Source organism: Xenopus laevis, chromosome 2L (genome assembly GCF_017654675.1).
Source record: "Xenopus laevis strain J_2021 chromosome 2L, Xenopus_laevis_v10.1, whole genome shotgun sequence".
Classification (NCBI taxonomy): Eukaryota; Metazoa; Chordata; class Amphibia; order Anura; family Pipidae; genus Xenopus; species Xenopus laevis.
This window is the reverse complement of record NC_054373.1, coordinates 186,568,470-186,588,075: the sequence shown is the minus strand read 5'-3', so window position 1 is coordinate 186,588,075 and position 19,606 is coordinate 186,568,470. Positions and strand designations below refer to the sequence as shown.

The 19,606-nt window shown below is 40.2% G+C and overlaps 1 protein-coding gene across 5 annotated transcripts in view; it reads left to right on the top strand.

Annotated features, from left to right (window-relative positions):
- naalad2.L (N-acetylated alpha-linked acidic dipeptidase 2 L homeolog) overlaps nucleotides 1-19,606 on the top strand; it is a 65,923-nt gene continuing 46,317 nt past the window's right edge. Inside the window, exons 1-7 of one of the 5 annotated variants that reach the window (XM_018245319.2) lie at nucleotides 1-142; nucleotides 535-697; nucleotides 2,977-3,087; nucleotides 3,252-3,299; nucleotides 15,055-15,160; nucleotides 15,676-15,862; nucleotides 18,851-18,952. In XM_018245319.2, coding sequence (XP_018100808.1) covers nucleotides 3,003-3,087; nucleotides 3,252-3,299; nucleotides 15,055-15,160; nucleotides 15,676-15,862; nucleotides 18,851-18,952 — 528 coding nt within the window. In that variant the 5' untranslated portion in view covers nucleotides 1-142; nucleotides 535-697; nucleotides 2,977-3,002. 5 annotated transcript variants of the gene reach the window in all.

The following is a 19,606-nucleotide window of genomic DNA, read 5'->3' as shown; positions in this document are numbered from 1 at the left end:
CCAGTGATACATCCCACCTGGTTGTGTTTTAGCAAGCGACTGTCTCACATCATAAAACAAGGCGGCTGTTGGATGTCGCTTTTCTTGGGTTTCCGCCAAACCTGTTGGTAACTGGACACTTAATAATATACAGGATTTTGGGGTAATTAGTCATTAATTAGATGCATCAGCCAAGGCTTGAATTCCATGTGTCCTGCTTTATATGAATGAGCGCTCTAATATTTATACACAAACCTATAGGATCTAATAGAAGGAAGGGGAGAGACTCATGGAAGCAGAAATCTGCCTAAATATTTATGAAATAATATATTTATTTCTTGGTATAGAATAAAAAAGTAAATTAGAAAAACAAATCTGCTTCCCATCCTCCTAATAGAGCCGCATTCCTTCCACTCCAGGTCTTATATGTTACTACCTGTACAAGAGAGGGCCCAGCCCATATACACTGAGCTGCACAAAGGCACCACATTGTCATGAGAAATTAGTTTTTTTAAATGTATTTCTTATACTTAATGAGTCTACTTGTTGCTTAAGAATTAGGACCAGTCGCGACTCATGAGTGTGGGACCCTGTTCATTCACCATCATTTTCCTCTGTTCCATCTGGAAGTTTAAGGATTCGAGAATCAGAGAGTTCTTAGCAGGGATACAGCGACAGAAGATTAAGCGCTAGCTTTGGGGCCCAGGTATATAGAGAGGTAAGTTTCTTTGTAACCGTTAGGGCCCCTTCAGGTTACTAGGGCCCTAAAATGAAGCTAATAAATTTGAATACAGAAAGTGGTGATAATTAGAGATCATTTAGAGCTTTCTACACACCTGACTATTTCTATTGGTCACAGAGAAGTAACCTGTTCACTTATATAGGTGAAGTGTAGAATAAAAGATTATAAATTGGTTTATTAGTGTTGCCAGTCGGTCTGGCGTGCCACGGGAGCCACATTATTGGCCGCTAATCATATGTGGAATGTTTTACAATTTCTTTGATGGTGATGCTGATTGACAATTCCTCTAATGTAACCTGCTGAGCAATTATTTCCCTACCCACCCCCCAAATTCTACAAATACATGCTAAAATGCAAACGCGGGGCAGACACTCAAATTGATGGAGCTGCGGTTGTCCATTAATCAGCCCTGATTTAAAGTGTTAACACCATCTGCCCTTATATACAATTATCCTGCACTGATTGGGCACAATATATATTCTTTATATAACAGCTACTAGTGTACTGGGGCGAGGAGCCTAGTGTGGAACCCAAAAATGCCTTCCCGTAAAGGCAGCACTGAAATGGCTTACCATTCTATATGGAATAATGTTCCCTTATTGTAAAATGTATGGATATATGTTATATATAATAATATAATATATAATATATATATATATTTATTTATATGTGTGTATACTGTATGTATATATATACACCGGGAGTTTTCCTGGTATCCCAGTGGGCCAGTCCTACACTGGTTATATAGGGAACTCTGAGTATCACTCATGTATTATAAGGGATAATGTACCCCCTACTGTAAATGATAAGGATATTAGAAGTCACTGAGGGGTTGTTATGTGACCATATAAAGGCACAAGGCTGCAGGCTGAGTTATACAGGGAACTGTGAGTATCACTCATGTATTATAAGGAATAATGTACCCCCTACTGTAAATGATAAGGATATCAGAAGTCACTGAGGGGTTGTTCTGTGACCATATAAAGGCACAAGGCTGCAGGCTGAGTTATACAGGGAACTCTGAGTATCACTCATGTATTATAAGGGATCATGTACCCCCAACTGTAAATGATAAGGATATTAGAAGTCACTGAGGGGTTGTACTGTGACCATATAAAGGCACAAGGCTGCAGGCTGAGTTATACAGGGAACTCTGAGTATCACTCATGTATTATAAGGGATAATGTACCCCCTACTGTAAATGATAAGGATATTAGAAGTCACTGAGGGGTTGTTCTGTGACCATATAAAGACACAAGGCTGCAGGCTGAGTTATACAGGGAACTCTGAGTATCACTCATGTATTATAAGGGATAATGTACCCCCTACTGTAAATGATAAGGATATTAGAAGTCACTGAGGGGTTGTTCTGTGACCATATAAAGGCACAAGGCTGCAGGCTGAGTTATACAGGGAACTCTGAGTATCACTCATGTATTATAAGGGATAATGTACCCCCTACTGTAAATGATAAGGATATTAGAAGTCACTGAGGGGTTGTTCTGTGACCATATAAAGACACAAGGCTGCAGGCTGAGTTATACAGGGAACTCTGAGTATCACTCATGTATTATAAGGGATAATGTACCCCCTACTGTAAATGATAAGGATATTAGAAGTCACTGAGGGGTTGTTCTGTGACCATATAAAGGCACAAGGCTGCAGGCTGAGTTATACAGGGAACTCTGATAATATCTGTATATATTACAATAGGGGGTACATTATTTTAGGGCAAATAAATAGAAGTCAATATTTAATATTTCTAAATGAAAAATATAACCCTAAGCAACTTTCCAATATATATCCATTACACATTTATTTGTGAATCTAATTTTCCATTAACAGTTGCTACTGTCTGTCCATTTCTGTTCTCTGGTTCTGCCTCTTGAGACCAAGCACCCGAAGTTACTTGTCCTTTAATGTGTATTGGAAAGTTGAATTTTCTTTCTTTATATTATGGTTCTTCTCATCAGTGGAACAATGTAGAGAAATGAAACAAAAGCTGAACATTCCGCCCCCCATGGAGAAACACGTAGACCAAAGGATTTCTTGTTCTCACTATTATGGAACCTGTTGTTTCAGTAAGAAAGTCATTTCACTCCAATGCTGCAGGGACCCAGTCACACAGGTGATACCAGCAGGTGGCGGAATTTCCCAGTTGTCTGACCTGTTTAAGGGACGACCAAATGGCAGGGAAAAAAAAAAAAAGTTTTTTGTCCGTCCCACTGAGAGAGTCTCATGGGTGTGTGTTTCAGAGCTGCTGGGAGCGATCCTCAGAGACATGGCACGGAAAAGAAGCACCAGGCGCACCTGTCTGCTCATCTGTCTGACTATGACTCTACTCTTCCTGCTGGGGATCCTTGTAGGTGAGTCAGTGATATCACAATGGAGGGGTTGTTTTATTTTCACTTTAAATGGTTGTTATGTGAGTGGAGCTGCTGCTGCTGCTCCATATGTTTTGCCTATGACCTTTCAAACGAAAGAGCTTATGTATTTCACCACCCCAAAACCGTTATGTCCCCTTTAACAGATACCTGGAATGTGAGGATGGCAAGCAGAAGGGCAACTCTTTTCAAAGGTTTATTCTTATGATATCACTATTTATATGGGTGAGGGCAGGGGAATTGCTTTGCTTTCTTTCTTCATGACACACCTGGGAACATTTCAGGTCACTTTACACAAGAACTTGGCCAACCACTTTTTCCTTACCCAGGATCCATCACTCTAACAATGGCTGGAGAAGTCACATGGCATTGGGGTGGCACTTTAACCCTGAACCTGGTGGCAGTTGATATTATTATATATGGGGGCTGGGGCTTAGCCACTGTGGCTTCTCGATCGTTGTGCCAATAAAATATCTGTAAATGAGGGGAGAGAGTATTTGGGGTTTATTAGTGAGATATGTAAGTTCCTTGGGGTGTTGGATATGGGGCTTAAAAAGTTTGACCCTTGTTTTCTCAACACCGGGGGCTTATTTATCAAAGTCCAAATTTTTCTGATTATTTTAATGAAAAAAGTCCGACCAAACTAGAATCTATGATAAGACCTTATTTATTATTAAAAAAATCACAATTTAACCATATCGGGAAAAAACAGGAAAAAATCGAGCGAAAATCCAAATAGAAGTTTTTTCCCGAATCGCTTGATTTTTTCAGGCTTTTTCCCGAAAAGCCCAAACTTTTCAGATTTTGTGCCAGAAAAGTCTGAAAAAGTTGGATTTTTAGGCTAATTCCAGCTCAGACCACAGAAACTTCCAAATAGGATAAGGTCTTCTCCCATTGACTTATACACAACCTCGGCAGGCCTGAGATGCCCGATTTTCAAAATCTGACTTTTTCCATCCTCTGGGTATAATAAATAGAGAAAATTTCGAGGTATTTTTTCCACTAAAAATTTGTAAAAGTTAAAAAAAAAACTCGAAATTTTAGAGTTTTTACCATTCGGACTTTAATAAATAACCTCCTTCTTTTTGAGTTCTACTCATCCGCCACCCAGTGCCATATTTTTTATATAGGCATCCGAGGGACTGTTCCCAGGGGCAGTCTCAGGGGTGAGGCCTGGGATCTGTTATCCAGAAACCCATAACCAGAAAGCTCTGAATTACGGGAAGGTTGTCTCCCATAGACTCAATTTTAATCAAATAATGAACATTTTTTATTTCATTTTTCTGTGTAGTAATAAAACAGTCGCTTGTACTTGATCCCTACTAAGATATAATTAATCCTTATTGGAAGCAAAACCAGCCTATTTGGTTTATTTCATGTTTAAATGATTTTTAGCATATTAAAGAAATGAAGTTCTAAATTATGGAAAGATCCATTATCCGGAAAACCCCAGTTTATTCGACATTTAAATGATTTTAGCAGATTTAAGGAATGGAGATCCAAATTATGGAAAGAAAACCCCAGGTACCAAGCATTCTGGATAACAGGTCCTGTACCTGTATAGAATTTTTTTTCTGAACATTTCTTCTGAAACATCTGGTTAGGGAGATAAAAGGGTGGTGGTAACCCACTCATACGTGATCAGTGCATGCACATAGACTGCATGGCCAATTGGGCAGGAGATAGGGCAGGGGGGACATGCCTTGGGTGGTGTTTACTATTAATAATTAATACCCACCCTCCTGCTGTCTAATGGGAACTTGGAAATTCTGTGATTTTTCTGTTCTTCCAGTGCAAGAGCTTGAGGACATCACTAAGGTGGTTATTTGCTAAAATTCGATTTATCTCATATTTTATTTAAAAAAACACGACCAAACTCCCATGCCCGATTTTAGCTTATTTCTTAAAAAAACAACTTGATTTAATCGGATCACGGAAAAACTGTATAAAATCGAGTGAAAACCTGAATTGCTCAAATTCTTCAGGCTTTTTCCTGATTTGCTCTAATTTTTCAGACTTTTTTTCCTGAATCTGTCTAATTTTTTGAGTTTTTGCCTAAAAACCCTGAAAAAGTTGGATTTTCGGGCTAAACCCAGGGCAACCATGAAAACTTCAAATGGAGATAGGGGCATCTCCCATTGACCTATACAGGACCCGACAGGTCTGAAATGACGGATTTTGGATTCAGCCATTTTGCAGCATGGGGGTATAATAAATCGCGAAAAATTATTAGTTTTTTTTTCCTGCTGCTCCATATGTTTTGCCTATGAACTTCCAAATGAAAGAGGTACTTGTTGGGTCTTGGATATTTCACCCCCCAAAAATGTTGTTTGAATTTTTTAGGCATTTTTCCTGAATCACTCAAAATTGGGATATAATAAATCTTGAAAAATAAGAGGGTTCTTTTCCTGCTGCTCCAAATGTTTTGTCTATGACCTTCCAAACGAAAGAGGTACTTGTTGGTTCATATATATTTCACCCCCCCAAAAAAGATCAAGCTTTTTCCCCCGAATTGCTTGAATTAGTTTTTTTCCCAAATTGTTCAAATTTTTCAAGTTTTTGCCTGAAAACCCTGGAAAAATTAGATTTTTGGGCTAAACCCAGCGCAGACCATGAAAGACCCGGCAGTTCTTAGACGACGGATTTTTGGATTCAGGCTTTTTGTAGCGTCAGGTTATAATACATCTCAAAAAATTCAAGTTTTAAAGTGAAAAAACTAGAATTTTAGCATTGGGAGTTAAAGGACTAACCGTCTAATAGTGTGACAGCCAACACCAGCCCCTCTACCTTTTGCACAATGAATATACACTTTGCCTTTAAGAGGTCTGTGTGTCAGTTTGGGTTTACATAGGGGGATATGTAACAACTCCAACTCCCCCCGTTGCCTCCAGCTGCACTTAAAATGGTTGGCCCCGGGATACAACAGACATTGTGGGCCCCCATTATTCATATACCATAGGACCATGATCTTCCTCCTTTGCTTACTTCTTATTTCTGCCTGTTACAGGGGAACTCTGAAAACCCTGTCAAACAGCCACCAAAATATGAATATGTTTATAAGGCAGAAACTGTCATTGCTTTACATTCATCACTTGTTGCAACTGTCACACACGAGTGGGTCTGGTGTATGTAACGCTCAGCACTTCTGTAGATCACTGACTCCAACTGATGAATATTTACAGCCACTTCAAAGGGAAAATGATGGTTAAAGCAAAGGTTAGTTTTACCCAAAGACAAATGAATAACGGGCATGAGCAGAGAGGCAAAGGAAGCAGGGGGGCTGGGAGGAATAGGGGGCCCCATGAGGCCCAAAAAAAGAGCAATTTCAACATATATTGGTAAAATAGGACAATCTCCCTAAAATTAATTTGCTGTGAGGCCCAGTAACATCGAGTTACTCCACTGGGCATGAGCTTTGCACCAGGTTGAGTAACCCAAAGCAGCCAATCAGATATTTGCCACCTTCAGTTAGTGACTTTTTTTTAAAGGTTTTTAGTGTGACTTTTAGGGGCAGATTTATTAAGGTTCAAGTTGTATTTTCCACAAAGATTTGAGTTTTCGATTAGTTTTTTTGGTCAAAATTAAAAACTTGAGATTTATTATACCCCAACCCTGGAAATAGCTTGAATCCGAAAATCCACCAGCTAAAACCTGTCGAGGTCATGTAAGAGTCAATGGCAGAGGTCCCTTGGACCATTTGAAGATGCTCATAGCCTCCATGATGTTCTAGTTTTTTTCTGAGGGTTTGCCCAAAAACTTGATCAATTCAAGCGCTTCGAGGGTTTTTTCTGCCGAAAATTCAATTCATTTGAGTTTTCGGGTTGTTCACCATTCGAGTTGTTTTTAGAAACCATTCAAGTTGCGAGTTCATTCGAAGTATATAAAATAAAAAAATAAATAGAATAAAATAAATAGAATAAAAAATCCGACCTTTGATAAATAACCCCCTAATTCTTTCCATTCGTTTCGAGTGCACGTGTAGGAGTCTCTGCCCCTTCATATCCAAACAGCGGTCCTGTCATACTCTGACTGATACTCCAATTATCTTCATAGGAATTCATGGGTCAGGGAGGCTCAAAGCTTCTGTTTACATGAAACACTCCATGTTTACCCCTATTTAAAAACTGGAAAGAGTCAAAGGAAGACGAAGGCATATCAGCCAAAAATGATTAAAAATACATAATGAAGACCAATTGAAAGGTTGCTTAGAATTAGCCAGTCTATAACATACTAAAAGGTAACTTCAATGTAACCCAACCTTTTAAATAAACCATTGTTTCATGAATAAATACCTGTCAAAAGCATCAGAGGGGCAGATTCACTATAGGGAGAAGTGGCTAATGCGAATGACTTTTTGCCATCGTCACCATCCGCAGCGACATCGCCAATTCACTTACAGACGCAGGTGCCAATTCGCTAGAGAAAGAGACCATCGCTAGCGTTCATTTGCACTCTAGCTCCAGGCGACTTTTCGCTCTTGCGAAAGGTCATTACTCCGCAAATTCAGTAAAGTGCAGAATTTTCTGAACGTTACTTTTTTCGCCAGAGTTGACTTCGCCACCTCAGACTAGTCGAAGAGCTAAAAAGAAACCAGATCTTCCTCAATCTTCTGTCGCTTACATCATATCCTGTGAGCCGAAAATGCATTAAAGTTCCAAAAACGCTGGCGACTTCTCCTTTTTTGAAGTGGAGTTACCTGCAAAAGTCCTGACTTAAATTTTTTTTGGGTAACGGGTTTTCTCCAGACATTTTATTACATATGGAACATCCATTTTACAGTGAGCTCTTGTGTAGGGCATTCTATTAACTCTCTTGTCAATCCCACTAAAAAAACAAGGAAAAGTCGCCGGCGTTTTTTGAGCTTGAATGCATTTTCGGCACACAGGATATGATGTAATTGACAGAAGATTGAGGAAGATCTCGCTGCTTTATAGCACTTCGCTTGGTCTGAGGTGGTGAAGGCAACTCTGGCGAAAGAGCTAACGTTCAGTAAAATCCGAATTTGTGGAATAACGTCCATTCGCCAGAGCGAAAAGTCGCCTTGCCGATAAAATGCAAATGATGCTCGGGACGGTCACGTTAGTGAATTGGCGATATCCCTGTAGGTGGCAATACTGGCGAAAAGTCGCTAGCATTAGCCACTTTAACCTTTAGTGAATCTTCCCCCAGGGGCCTAACTATAGAGGAAGCAGACCCTGCGGCTGCAGGGGGGCTCAGGAGGTATAGGGGCCCCAGTAAGGTTGACACCTTTTAACCACAGCAGGGGCGGGACCGTGACATGACAGGAGTGGGGCTGTGACGTTGGGGGTGGGGCTATGACGTGGTGATCGCCGATTGTCCGATCGTTAATCTCTGGAAATCCTGCCCGGTTTTCCTAATTTGGACCCAAAAAGCCCCTCAACCGGGTCAAAACCAGACAGGAAGCAACCCTACCCCCATGAGGTCTTAATTCATATACAATTAAACAAATATTGGTAAAACTGGTCAGTCTGGGGGCCTGAAAAATAATCTGCTGTGGGGTCCAGTAATATCTAGTTATGCCTCTGATCCCATCAGTGAACTAGTTACAGAGACGTTAAACTTGTTTGCCCTTTAAAAACTAGTTCTACCTGTTTCCCTTGCGCTCGTGGATTCTGCTTGTTCATGTGAATATGTAGAAGTGACGGCAGAGGTTTATGCAATAATCTCCCTGTTGTTTCTGAAGAAAGACATGAAAATAACTCTAATGAATTCAGCCATTCTGCTCACAAAGTGATTGTAAATTCTCAGAGACTGGGTTTATTCTTAGATCTCTGGGCCGACATAATATCAACAAGAGAGAAACATCAGGGGGAGCAGATTTGTTCTAAGATTACATAATTATTATTTTTTATAACTTTTATTTCTGTTCGGGCCCAATCCTGTTTGTCTTCTAGCATTTCTTTTAAACAACTGCCTGGTTGCTGGGGTAGGTTTGACCCTAGCAACCAGATAAACGGAGAGCTCCAGATCTAATCGTCAAAATAAGTAAAAAATACATAAAACCTAATCCCAAATACGAATTATTTAAGAGTACGTCTGTAAGAGTCCTGAATTGGGTTGGTATACTACAAGTTTCCTGCAGAAAACCCTCAGGTCGCAGCTAGGACTTCTGGGTACGGGTTTGGCGGTTGGGTCTCATTATAAAACCTTTTTGCCCCCACCCACTGATGATGTTAGTGGATAGTGGGTTCCAGGTAAAAATGAGGGTTGTGTCTGTATGTTAAATACCAAGTATCCCCCTTATCCCCTTTATCCTAAACATGACTGGACTGCTGATTGCTTCAGATTTTAACATCATATTATTAAGGAATAAAGCATGCTGGGAGCTGTAGTCCGGCGTCATCAGGGTTGTTGTCTTAAATCAATATTGCTCCAGGGCCTGCGGCTATACAGGTATAGGACCTGTTATCCAGAATGCTTGGGACCTGGGGTTTTTCAGGTAACAGATCCATAATTTGGATCTTCATATCTTAAATCTACTAGAAAATCATATAAACATGAAATAAAGCCAATAGACTGGTTTTGCCTCCAATAAGGATTAATTATATCTTAGTTGGGATCAAGTACAAGCGACTGTTTTATTATTACACAGAAAAAGAAAAAAAAAAGCAAATTATTTGATTAAAATGGAGTCTATGGGATACAGCCATCCATTAATTCAGAGCTTTCTGGATAATGGGTTTCCAGATAACAGATCCCATACCTGCATAGGCCTCACCCCTGAGACTGCCCCTGGGAACTGTCCCTTGGTTGCCTGTATAAAAAATATGGCACTGGGTGGCGGATGAGTAGTTATATCTTAGTCAAGCTACTGTTTTATTATTACAGAGAAAAGGGAAATCATTTTTAAACATTTGGATTATAGATAAAATAGAGTCTATGGAGTATATGGGTGAAAGTGAAAATTATCCTTTGATAAATACACCTTTCAAAATCCTCTAGAGAACTTCACTCTTTGATAAATATACTCCTATGGGAGAAGGCCTGTATTAAAATGCATATTAGTCTTCCAATGAGCCTCTCCCCTGTTCTGTGTAAATCTGGCTCCAAACTGGAGTTGGAAACAGCGTCGGACTGGGCGGGCAGGACGCCGTGAAAAAACCCGGTGGGCACCGCCGGCCCAGACCTGTTCCACAGAGTGAGACCTCCTCCCCCTCCGCTCCTGACCTCCGCCTGGTTGCCTGGCTCCACCTCTTGCTCCGCCTCTTGTCCCACCGCTCCACCTCTTGTCCCGCCCACAAATGAGCGCACCATAGGTATGCGCTGCCAGGGGGTGGGAGAGCACAGAAGTGAGTTTGCTGGGGAGGGGGCCTGCGACTGGGGAGGGGGGCTCTTGGGGGGGTTGCGGTGGCCCTGATGTGGCAGCCCCCCCGGTGGGCCCTGACCCCCCCAGTCCGACCCTGGTTGGAAACATTACACACATTTTTTTTCTCCTACCACTGAAAAAGCCTGTCCTCCCTCCCCATGTTTCTTACAATGGAAAGCCAAAGCTGCCTTCTCATTGGTGGGTTCTCTTGCCTCTGACCCCTCCAGTCCGACCCTGGTTGGAAACATTATACACATTTTTTTTCTCCTACCACTGAAAAAGCCTGTCCTCCCTCCCCATGTTTCTTACAATGGAAAGCCAAAGCTGCCTTCTCATTGGTGAGTTCTCTTGCCTCTGTAATTATGTCTTGGGTCCATTCTTTTAGGTAATGACGGTCAGAACGTATTGGCCAATGTAGGAGGCCAGTGCCTTAGGTTTATTAATCCTAACTCACACAATATATGGAAATCCTCTAGGGCAACTGATCAACTATCATTACAGCTCTTATAGATCTATTGTCCCTTTATAATATTTGCTGTGCCTCATGTTACATATGAAATAAAGGTTCCTTGAATGTACTGGAGCAGCTGCAGTCTGTACATTCCCTACATGGAACGATGGAAATTGCCTCTGCTGAACCAAATGCAAATACACAGGGTATAGAGATGTCTGGGTCAGGACAAACTCAACCCATACCAGGTAGTAATGTTGGGGTTGAGAAAACCCTTGACCCGCACCCGACTCTAACCCGACCTTGAGAACCCGCACCCAACCCTAACCTGCTGTGATTTCCTACTTATTTCCCTGTGCCCTCCCCGCTGTGATGTCACGGAAGACATGCCATTGCGCAAGTTTATGAAAAGGAACGCGTCCGTTGGAAGTGGGGCACTAGGGCTAACCTCCCAACTGTCCCGTTTTTCGTGGGACAGTCACGATTTTCACAGCTCAACCCACAGTCTGGGATTGTAACTGAAATGTCCCAACGTTCTCTTTGATCTCCCTGTTACTTCTGAAGAAGGAGATGAAAATAACTGTAATGAATTCAGCCATTCTGGCCAGAAAATGAATGTAAATCCTCCGTTCAGTAGAGACTGGGTTTATTCTTAGATCTCTGGGCCGACGTGGGGCAGTCTTTCTCTTTGAACAGCCAGAAAAAGATACAAAGTTTCTAAAACTTAATTGGCTTTTGGCAGGTGCACTTAGATACTTTTGTAACAATTTAAGTTAATCAAAGAAACAATTCGATTTTCTTTTTCAATCTCGAATCTAATTTGGACTATTCCCTAGTTGAAGTACAAGTAATATAGCTTGAAATTCGAATTATTTTTATTTGAATTTTCACTTCGACCCTTGATAAATCTGCATCTTCATCCGACAGGCGTGTTGGATGCAATCAGCTTCTACGTGCGACATTTTTATTACTTACATTAGATTCGGTGCATCCGATGTGATGCCTGTGCTTCCTCGTGTTGGGTCGGAATGGATGGAAAATTGTCCGTTCAACCCTCAGACTTGTTTTTATGTGGCTGTTTAGAACCTTCCTTATTTCCTGCTTTTCCTTTATGTCTGGGAATTTATTATGGGTCCCCACGAACCTCTTTATTTTCATTGAAAACCGTGTTCATAAACCAATTTTCAGACAGTTTCGTTTTGGTCTTTGCGAAAAAGGTTAAGAAACACTGGCGGTCAGTTTGGGCAGAGTTCTCTCCGAGCTCCCCAATGCTTCTGTATTCTGCGCTGGAATAAACTTCCTTCTCTGATTGAAACTGAAAGGTCGTTGGCTGCAATCCTTGGGGTAGAGTATCACCATGGTTCAACAATTGCTAATATTTAAAGAGGTACCTCCAGACCCCTTTATTAAATAGGCTTTATTGGAATACGTCTGGAAGTTGGTGAATTGGGACATAGTGTGTGTTTGTTACTTTTACAAATAATGTGGGTACTAGAGTTAAACAAGCAAGGAGAAGTATTGAATAGCCATGCAAGTGAGTTTACCATAGCCTTCCACTGATCATGGATCATTTATGACTCACGGTAGTGAAGATAATGCCTCACCAATAAACAAGTGACCTCTTTTATTCTTTTAGGTTAAGGCAGGGGTCCCCAACTTTCTCCACCTGTGAGTTACAATTGTAGGGTTCCAATAATGCACTGTGATTGTCTATTTAGTCGCCTCATGTGGCCTTGACCACATGAGTAACGCTGTGTAGCTCCTTAAAAATAAACAAAAATAGAGAAAAATGAATAAAGCAAAAGTTTGAGTGCCGGTCGCCCCTGCTCTTTCCAAATATTTGTTCTATGAGTAAGTGCCCACTTCAGGCACGAAACACGTCAGGCTAATATATGTCCTAATAAAGATTTTTTAAGTTTTACAAAATACTTTAGGCTACTACTTTACCAGTGGATGGTCTCTTCCTACACATGATTCCTCCATATGGACTTTCAGTTTGCAGGGGTAAAACTTGTATCTACTCACTGCCCCCTTTGATGTTTCTCCCAGTGTCCTTAAACAGTAACTTCGGGAAAAAAAATTTAATTTTTAAAAAATTAAACTTTAAAATCGCAGTCTTTATTAGGAAATAACTTATCAAAACTCCGCTTCTCTTCAGAAAGTGATCCGGCGATCCCTGGTGCAACGCTCGATTTCTCCTACCTGCCTTCCGTATAGGAGATAGCCAGGGAGGAGAAATCGAGCACCACATGATGGATCGTTGCCCTGTCGCCAATTCTGAAGAGGAGCAGAAGTGGAGTTTTGGTAAGTTATTTCTTAATAAAGGCTTTGCGATTTTAAAGTTTTATTTGTCTTGGTGGGTTTTTTTCTATCTATACTAACAAAGTTTTTAAAAACATTCTTTGATGTTACTGGTCCTTTAAAGCAAGTACTTATTTTTAAGTTTGTGGCATAGAGGAAAGTATTCACATTTACTACACCTATTACTACACCTAATTTGGTTTGTCCTTTATTTACTTTAACTCACACATATATTCTTACCTACTCATACCCTTACCGACACACACACACATATATATATATACACTTTGCAAGTGTGCACCTATACATATAATTTCACTTTGCCTTCACTATTTTCACATCCTTATATTTTTTTTAAAAAATGGCCCGTTGGTTTGGGCAATAACTCTCTCTTAAAAGCCGCGCGGGGGAGGATTTAGCCTTCAGACTGAAACCAAGGTTCAGCAGACTTTTACTTCAATTAATGCTACTCAGGGCCGCCATCGGGGGGGGGCAGGGGGTACAAGTGTCCCGGGCCCGGGCCTGATGGGGGGCCCGGCAGTGCTGCATTTTTGAAAGAGCCAGGCCCCCCTTACGAGCGCACGAGCAGTGTGGCCATTTCGTAGGTTGCCGTATGCAGAAGTGCCAAAAAGCTGAACAGCTGAAGTCCCAAAAACAGCCGAAGCCGAAGTCCCGAAAGGAGGCGAAGTCCTGAAGCCTTGAGTTCAATTCTACTGAACACCAGTTTGTGGGGGGTTTTTTGTTTTTTTTTAATCCCCTGGCCACCAATGTATTTTTTTAATATTCTATAGGCCCCTGCCACCAAAATTTTTTTAAATTTTTGGGGCCCCAATTTTTTTTGTAACTTGTAAGGGGGGCCCTGGCACCAATTTTTTTGGGGGCTTTGACCATCAATAGCTTTTAATAACTTGTGTGGGGGGTTACTTTTTTAGCGCTGATGTCTGTGTGGTCTCTTAACTGTGATGTGGAATGGGCGGGATATGGGGTGGGGCTTGGGCGTATGTGTGGGCGGGGCCCAGTTGGCCCCAAAAATTTTGTTTCATGCGGCCCCGTGATTTCTAATGGTGGCCCTGATGCTACTATGCAGAGAGGCACTAGATCCTTTATACTATGAGCAGAGGTAACAAGTTACTTATGAGACAGGGGACCAGGGAATGTGCATTGAAAAATAGCACTTCCCTTATTCTTAAATATAAATTATACTTTAACTTAGCCTTTTGAGTGCTCCCACAACCCCCTATTATTGTATATAAGTATTGGAGGCCTCCAGAACTTGCCTCCATGCCAGGAATTTAAAATAAGCCCTTGTTTAAGGCCACTGGCAGCAATAACAAAGGGGTGGTGGGTATCAACAAGCTACTGGTTCTGGATCACTGGGTTAAGGGCACATGGGCAGATTTGGGGTGTTAATAAAAATAAAAATGACAGATCCATGTTGCAGAAAGGTACTTGTACTGCTGGAGTATAAAATGTAAATAGGGTTGGTTATAACCTTATAAAAACTGGCTCTGTTTGCTCTTTTTCTCTTAAATAACAAAATAGGAATAAATGGAAGAGGTTTACAAATACCATGGAGAGCATAATGTTAAAATTGTAGGGTCAGTTGATGTTTGGCTTTTGAATGGCTTCACATGGACTTTAAATCTTTCCAGCTTGTCTTTATTGAGTCCTAGTAGGCCCCACACTGTTATATTTCAATACAACCCACAACCCCAATCTCTCTGTCCCAGGGTAGGAATTTCTGGAATGACTGGTGTTATTTTTTTTACGCTATAAAAATTGAGGTTCATTCTTGCAGAATACGGCAAGTAATAGGTTTTATAGAAAGCAACTTGCCAAAAATACTGTATCCCGGCCTTGTCATTTCTAGGATGGCTGATAAAACCTTCAGAGGAAAGGATAACCCCACCCACGCAGAACATAAGGGAGGAGCTTTTGTCAGAAATGAAAGCAGAAAATATCAGGCATTTCCTGCGGTAAGAAATCTATGCTCTGATATGTCATTAAATTCTGGTCTGTGCTCCAGTAGGCTGGTTTATATTTCATATAATACACAACGGCCATGAATATCCTGTAAATGATATCCTTATAAAAGGTACTTAGTGATGTCATCTGTTATCGGAGATTTGTGATGTCATTTCTGTCACATGATTCACTGAAACTTGTGTATTATAATACATTAAGTATCCAAAACATAAGGATATTCAAAGTCACCTTGGAGTTCCTGTATAAAAACACTGGATGATCATGGAACTAATCGGTAACTTATAATATCCTTATATTTTGCTAGAGGGGGTACTTTATTCACTATACAGTATATTGGCAATCTTTGGGTTTTAAGATGGAAATTCACCCTTATAAATTAAAACCCTATGGGAGATGGCCTTCCCGTAAGTTGGAGCTTTTGGAATTTCAGAAAAGAGATCCCATACCATATCCCATAGTTCCTTTCATGTTTAACAACCAATATACCATTATTCTGTTTTTATAGAGACTTCACAAAGATTCCTCATCTGGCAGGAACCGAACAAAATTTACAGCTTGCGAAGCGAATTCAGAAGCAGTGGTTGGATTTCGGGTTGGATTCGGCAAAGCTGGTTCATTATGACGTCTTGCTATCGTATCCCAATAGCAGTGATCCCAATTATATCTCCATAATTGATGAACATGGAGAAGAGGCAAGTAGAATAGCATGCAAAGCGGCTCAATCGTCTTTTGTCATTGTTAGTTTTTTCTGAAATCAGGACAATCCGCCCTTTCTGTAAAAATATTGTTACAACAAAAAAAAACTAACTTATCAAAATCCGAACAGTTATGATAATTTCCGGTAAAATAGTCCGACCAAATCGGCACAGAATTTTCCCCCCTTATTTATCAATCCATTTTTCCAAAAATGTCCACCATGGAAACAGTTCAATAAAATCATGAAAAAATTCTAATCATACAAATTTTTTGGATTTGATCCCCGAAAATTCAAAATTTTTTGTATTTCTGGCCAAAAACCATGAAATCTTCAGATTATTGCACAAAACCCAGCGCAGATCAGGAAATCTTCAGGACTTCTCCCATTGATTTCTACATGATTTCGGCAGGTACTTTTTGGACTTTTAACACTTCTGGGTTTAATATATTCTGACAAAAAATTCGGAGTAATATTAAATTTAACGTTTTAGTCTTTGAAATTCGGACTTTGATAAATAACCCCCAACGAGTTGGTCAGTAGGAATTTTTCCAACAAACTACAAAGATACGAAGAGGGAACTGGTGCACAACCATTCATAAATTCAGTCTGTATCCTGTTCTCATCATAAGAGAAGATTTCTTAAGATTCTAATTTTTTCCAAAATTTTGGGAAACTTTCCTATTTATGAAAAATGACATTATTTCTAAACAATTATTTTTCATGGTTCTTCTTTGTAAAATTTTTTTGTTCCACCTTTAAATGTTTGCCAGCTCTGAGGAGTAAATTACAGTAACATATTATTTGCCAAAACTGTAGCAGGTTTTCCAGCATTCTATCAAATTTTTATTTACAAAAGTCACTGACTTGTCAGTCACTGAAATGTTTTCATTTCAGGATATTTTTTTTTTTTTTAGTGGTACCCCTGGACTTTGTCTTGAGTAAAAGTATGGTAACTTGCTTTCCCACAGGGAACAAATAGAGAATACTAGTAAACTGCATAAAGAATAATTTTGGTGGGGAAAATACTGAGATTTTCCATTAGAGACTGATTTATAATATTTGCAATTATTATTTGCAATATACTTTTTTCACAGTTACATTTTTTCTTAACCACTGGTATATCTACAAGAAGAATTGAATCAGAAAAAATCAGTGACATAAATTCATGTAGGAAAAACTCATAATTGTTATTAAAATTATACACAAAAAGGAGGAAATAACTTGACTGCTCCTTTTCACTTCTATAGAATCTTGCAGGTTTTAGTTGTCAATTTTTTCATTTTCCCATTTTCATTTGCATTTTTTCTCCATCACTGGTACATCAACAAAAAGAACTGAATCAGAAAAAGTCTGTTACATTAATTCATATAGGAACATTTTTAAAACTTTGACACAAATAAAGATAAAATAACTTGACTGGTGAAAATGCTCCTCCCTTTTGTTTCTAGTTGGCAGTTTTTTTCTTTTTTTCATTGATAAAACTCAATGAGTGTGGAACACTTGGGTCCAGATTTACTAAGGTTAGAATGGTGAATTTGATTTTTTTTTTTGGTCAAAACTCAAATTCAGTTTAAAAACCACCAACTTGAATGTGAGATTTTTCACACCTCCACCATGGAAACCGTTCTAATTCGACTGTTCTCCATTTAAATCCTGCCGAGTTCATGTAGAAGTCGATTGTAAATGATGAAAAGGCTGGCACATACCGGGCCACACTCCAAAAGTTAGTCCCTTGAACTATTGAAGATGTTAGTAGTAGTGATGAGCCAAATTTTTGTCAAGTTTCCCATCGAAAATTACAATCATAGACTCCAACAGGAGAAAAAAATGTTGCATGTCATAAAAAAAAAAATTTTCCCGGAGGAAAACTCGATTTTGAATTTGATTCCAGTTTTCGGGATGGGACTATTCGATCGAATTTTAGACGTTTTAATTTTTTTCATAAATAACATACCATTTGAGTTCACATTACTCTAAAATACGACCTTTGATAAATAACCACCTCCAACTGGCAAATAGTCAAAGCTGCAATTTTTTGCTGCAATTTTCCCGAATCATGGCAAAAATTCAAATTGTAATTAGAATAAGTTGTGCCCCTCAGTAAAGTTTATCTCATGTGCCTTCTACTGTAGCCAAATATTCCCAGAGAGTTACACGCAGTGAAATAACTAGAGGGGGACGGGCCCTGGCGCAGGATGTGCAGATGGGCCCCCCACCCCTCTGTACACCCGGAACCGCCCGGGAATCAGCCCTTAATTCGTGGCGCTAGAGCTGCCAGGGGGCCCTGAAGGGGTGCAGGCCCTGGCCCAATCGCACCCCCTGCTCCCCCGGTAGTTACGCCACTGGTTACACAAGACTTACTTTATACGTCTGCTGTGCAACTACCATGAGCTTTTGGTTGTTCATCTAGAAATCCCAGCAAGAATTCTGCAATTGTTGCACAGCCACATGTTACATGTCCCAAACGGAATGCTTCCCTCCTAACCCACCTTGCTTCCACTTCTCCCAAACATTGTATAAGAAGATTGCATCTGTGTATATTCCTTCAAATGAACTGTTTATGTGAGTTGAACTATGGAATGCAATTAGTCAACCAATAAAGATTAAGTTATAATAACACGGGATTTGTGGCAAAATCTATTCTCGTTCTAGAGCAAAGGAAAGGCGGCACTCTGGATAAAAATGATGGGTTATTGCAATAGGTCACAGACCAACATCGCCTGACGAGTTTCAGGAGCACCTCTCTAATGAAAGCCTATGATTAAGGGAGGTGCTCCAGAAACGCGTCAGGTGATGTTGATCAGTGACCAATTGCAATAAACCATCATTTGTATCCGGAGTGCCGCCTTTGTTTTGCTCTATTACAACTTATTGCAGTGGGAACCGGAATTGATTATGGAGCTGTATTGTGGGGAACATATGAGGGGTGAGACTGAAGCGGCTTTAATCCTCTAAAATCTGTTCTCTGCTCCAATTTCCCCAGATTTATAACACTTCTCTGTTTGAACCACCTCCGATGGGTTATGAAAATTTCACAGACATAGTCCCCCCGTATAATGCCTTCTCTGCACAAGGAGACCCAGAGGTAAATGTTTGGATAATGTGCCGCGGGTTTTAGACACAAGATATTTTATAAATATAAGGAATGTTGCTTCTTGTTTATATGGGGGGCCCATTCTGGCGGCATAGGATTTATTTCATGGATTTTTCCAATGACTTCAATGGGGAGAGGGACGGGCTGTATTTCTAAATGTCTCCGCTATGATTCTGCCCAATAAGCTGCTGGAATCATTAACCTTTTTTAATGGCAGAATTTCATCTGCATTTTATATGCTACTTTAAAGGGGTCTTTTGCCTTTACAGTAACTTTCAGTATGATGTAGAGCAGGGATCCCCAACCTTGTGAAGCTGTGAGCAACATTGAGAAGTAAAAAAGAGTTGGGGAGCAACACAAGCATGAAAACTGTTCTTGGGGTGCCAAATAAGGGCTGTGATTGGCCATTTTGTAGCCCCTATGTGGATTGTCAACCTACATTGAGGCTCTGTCTGACAGTACAACTGGTTTTTATACAACCAAAACTTGCCTCCAAGCCTGGAATTCAAAAATAAGCCCCTGCTTTGAGACCACTGGGAGCAACATCCAAGGGGTTGGAGAGCAACATGTTACTCATGAGCTACTGGTTGGGGATCACTGATATAGAGATTGATATTATGAGACAATTTGCACTTGGTCTTCTTT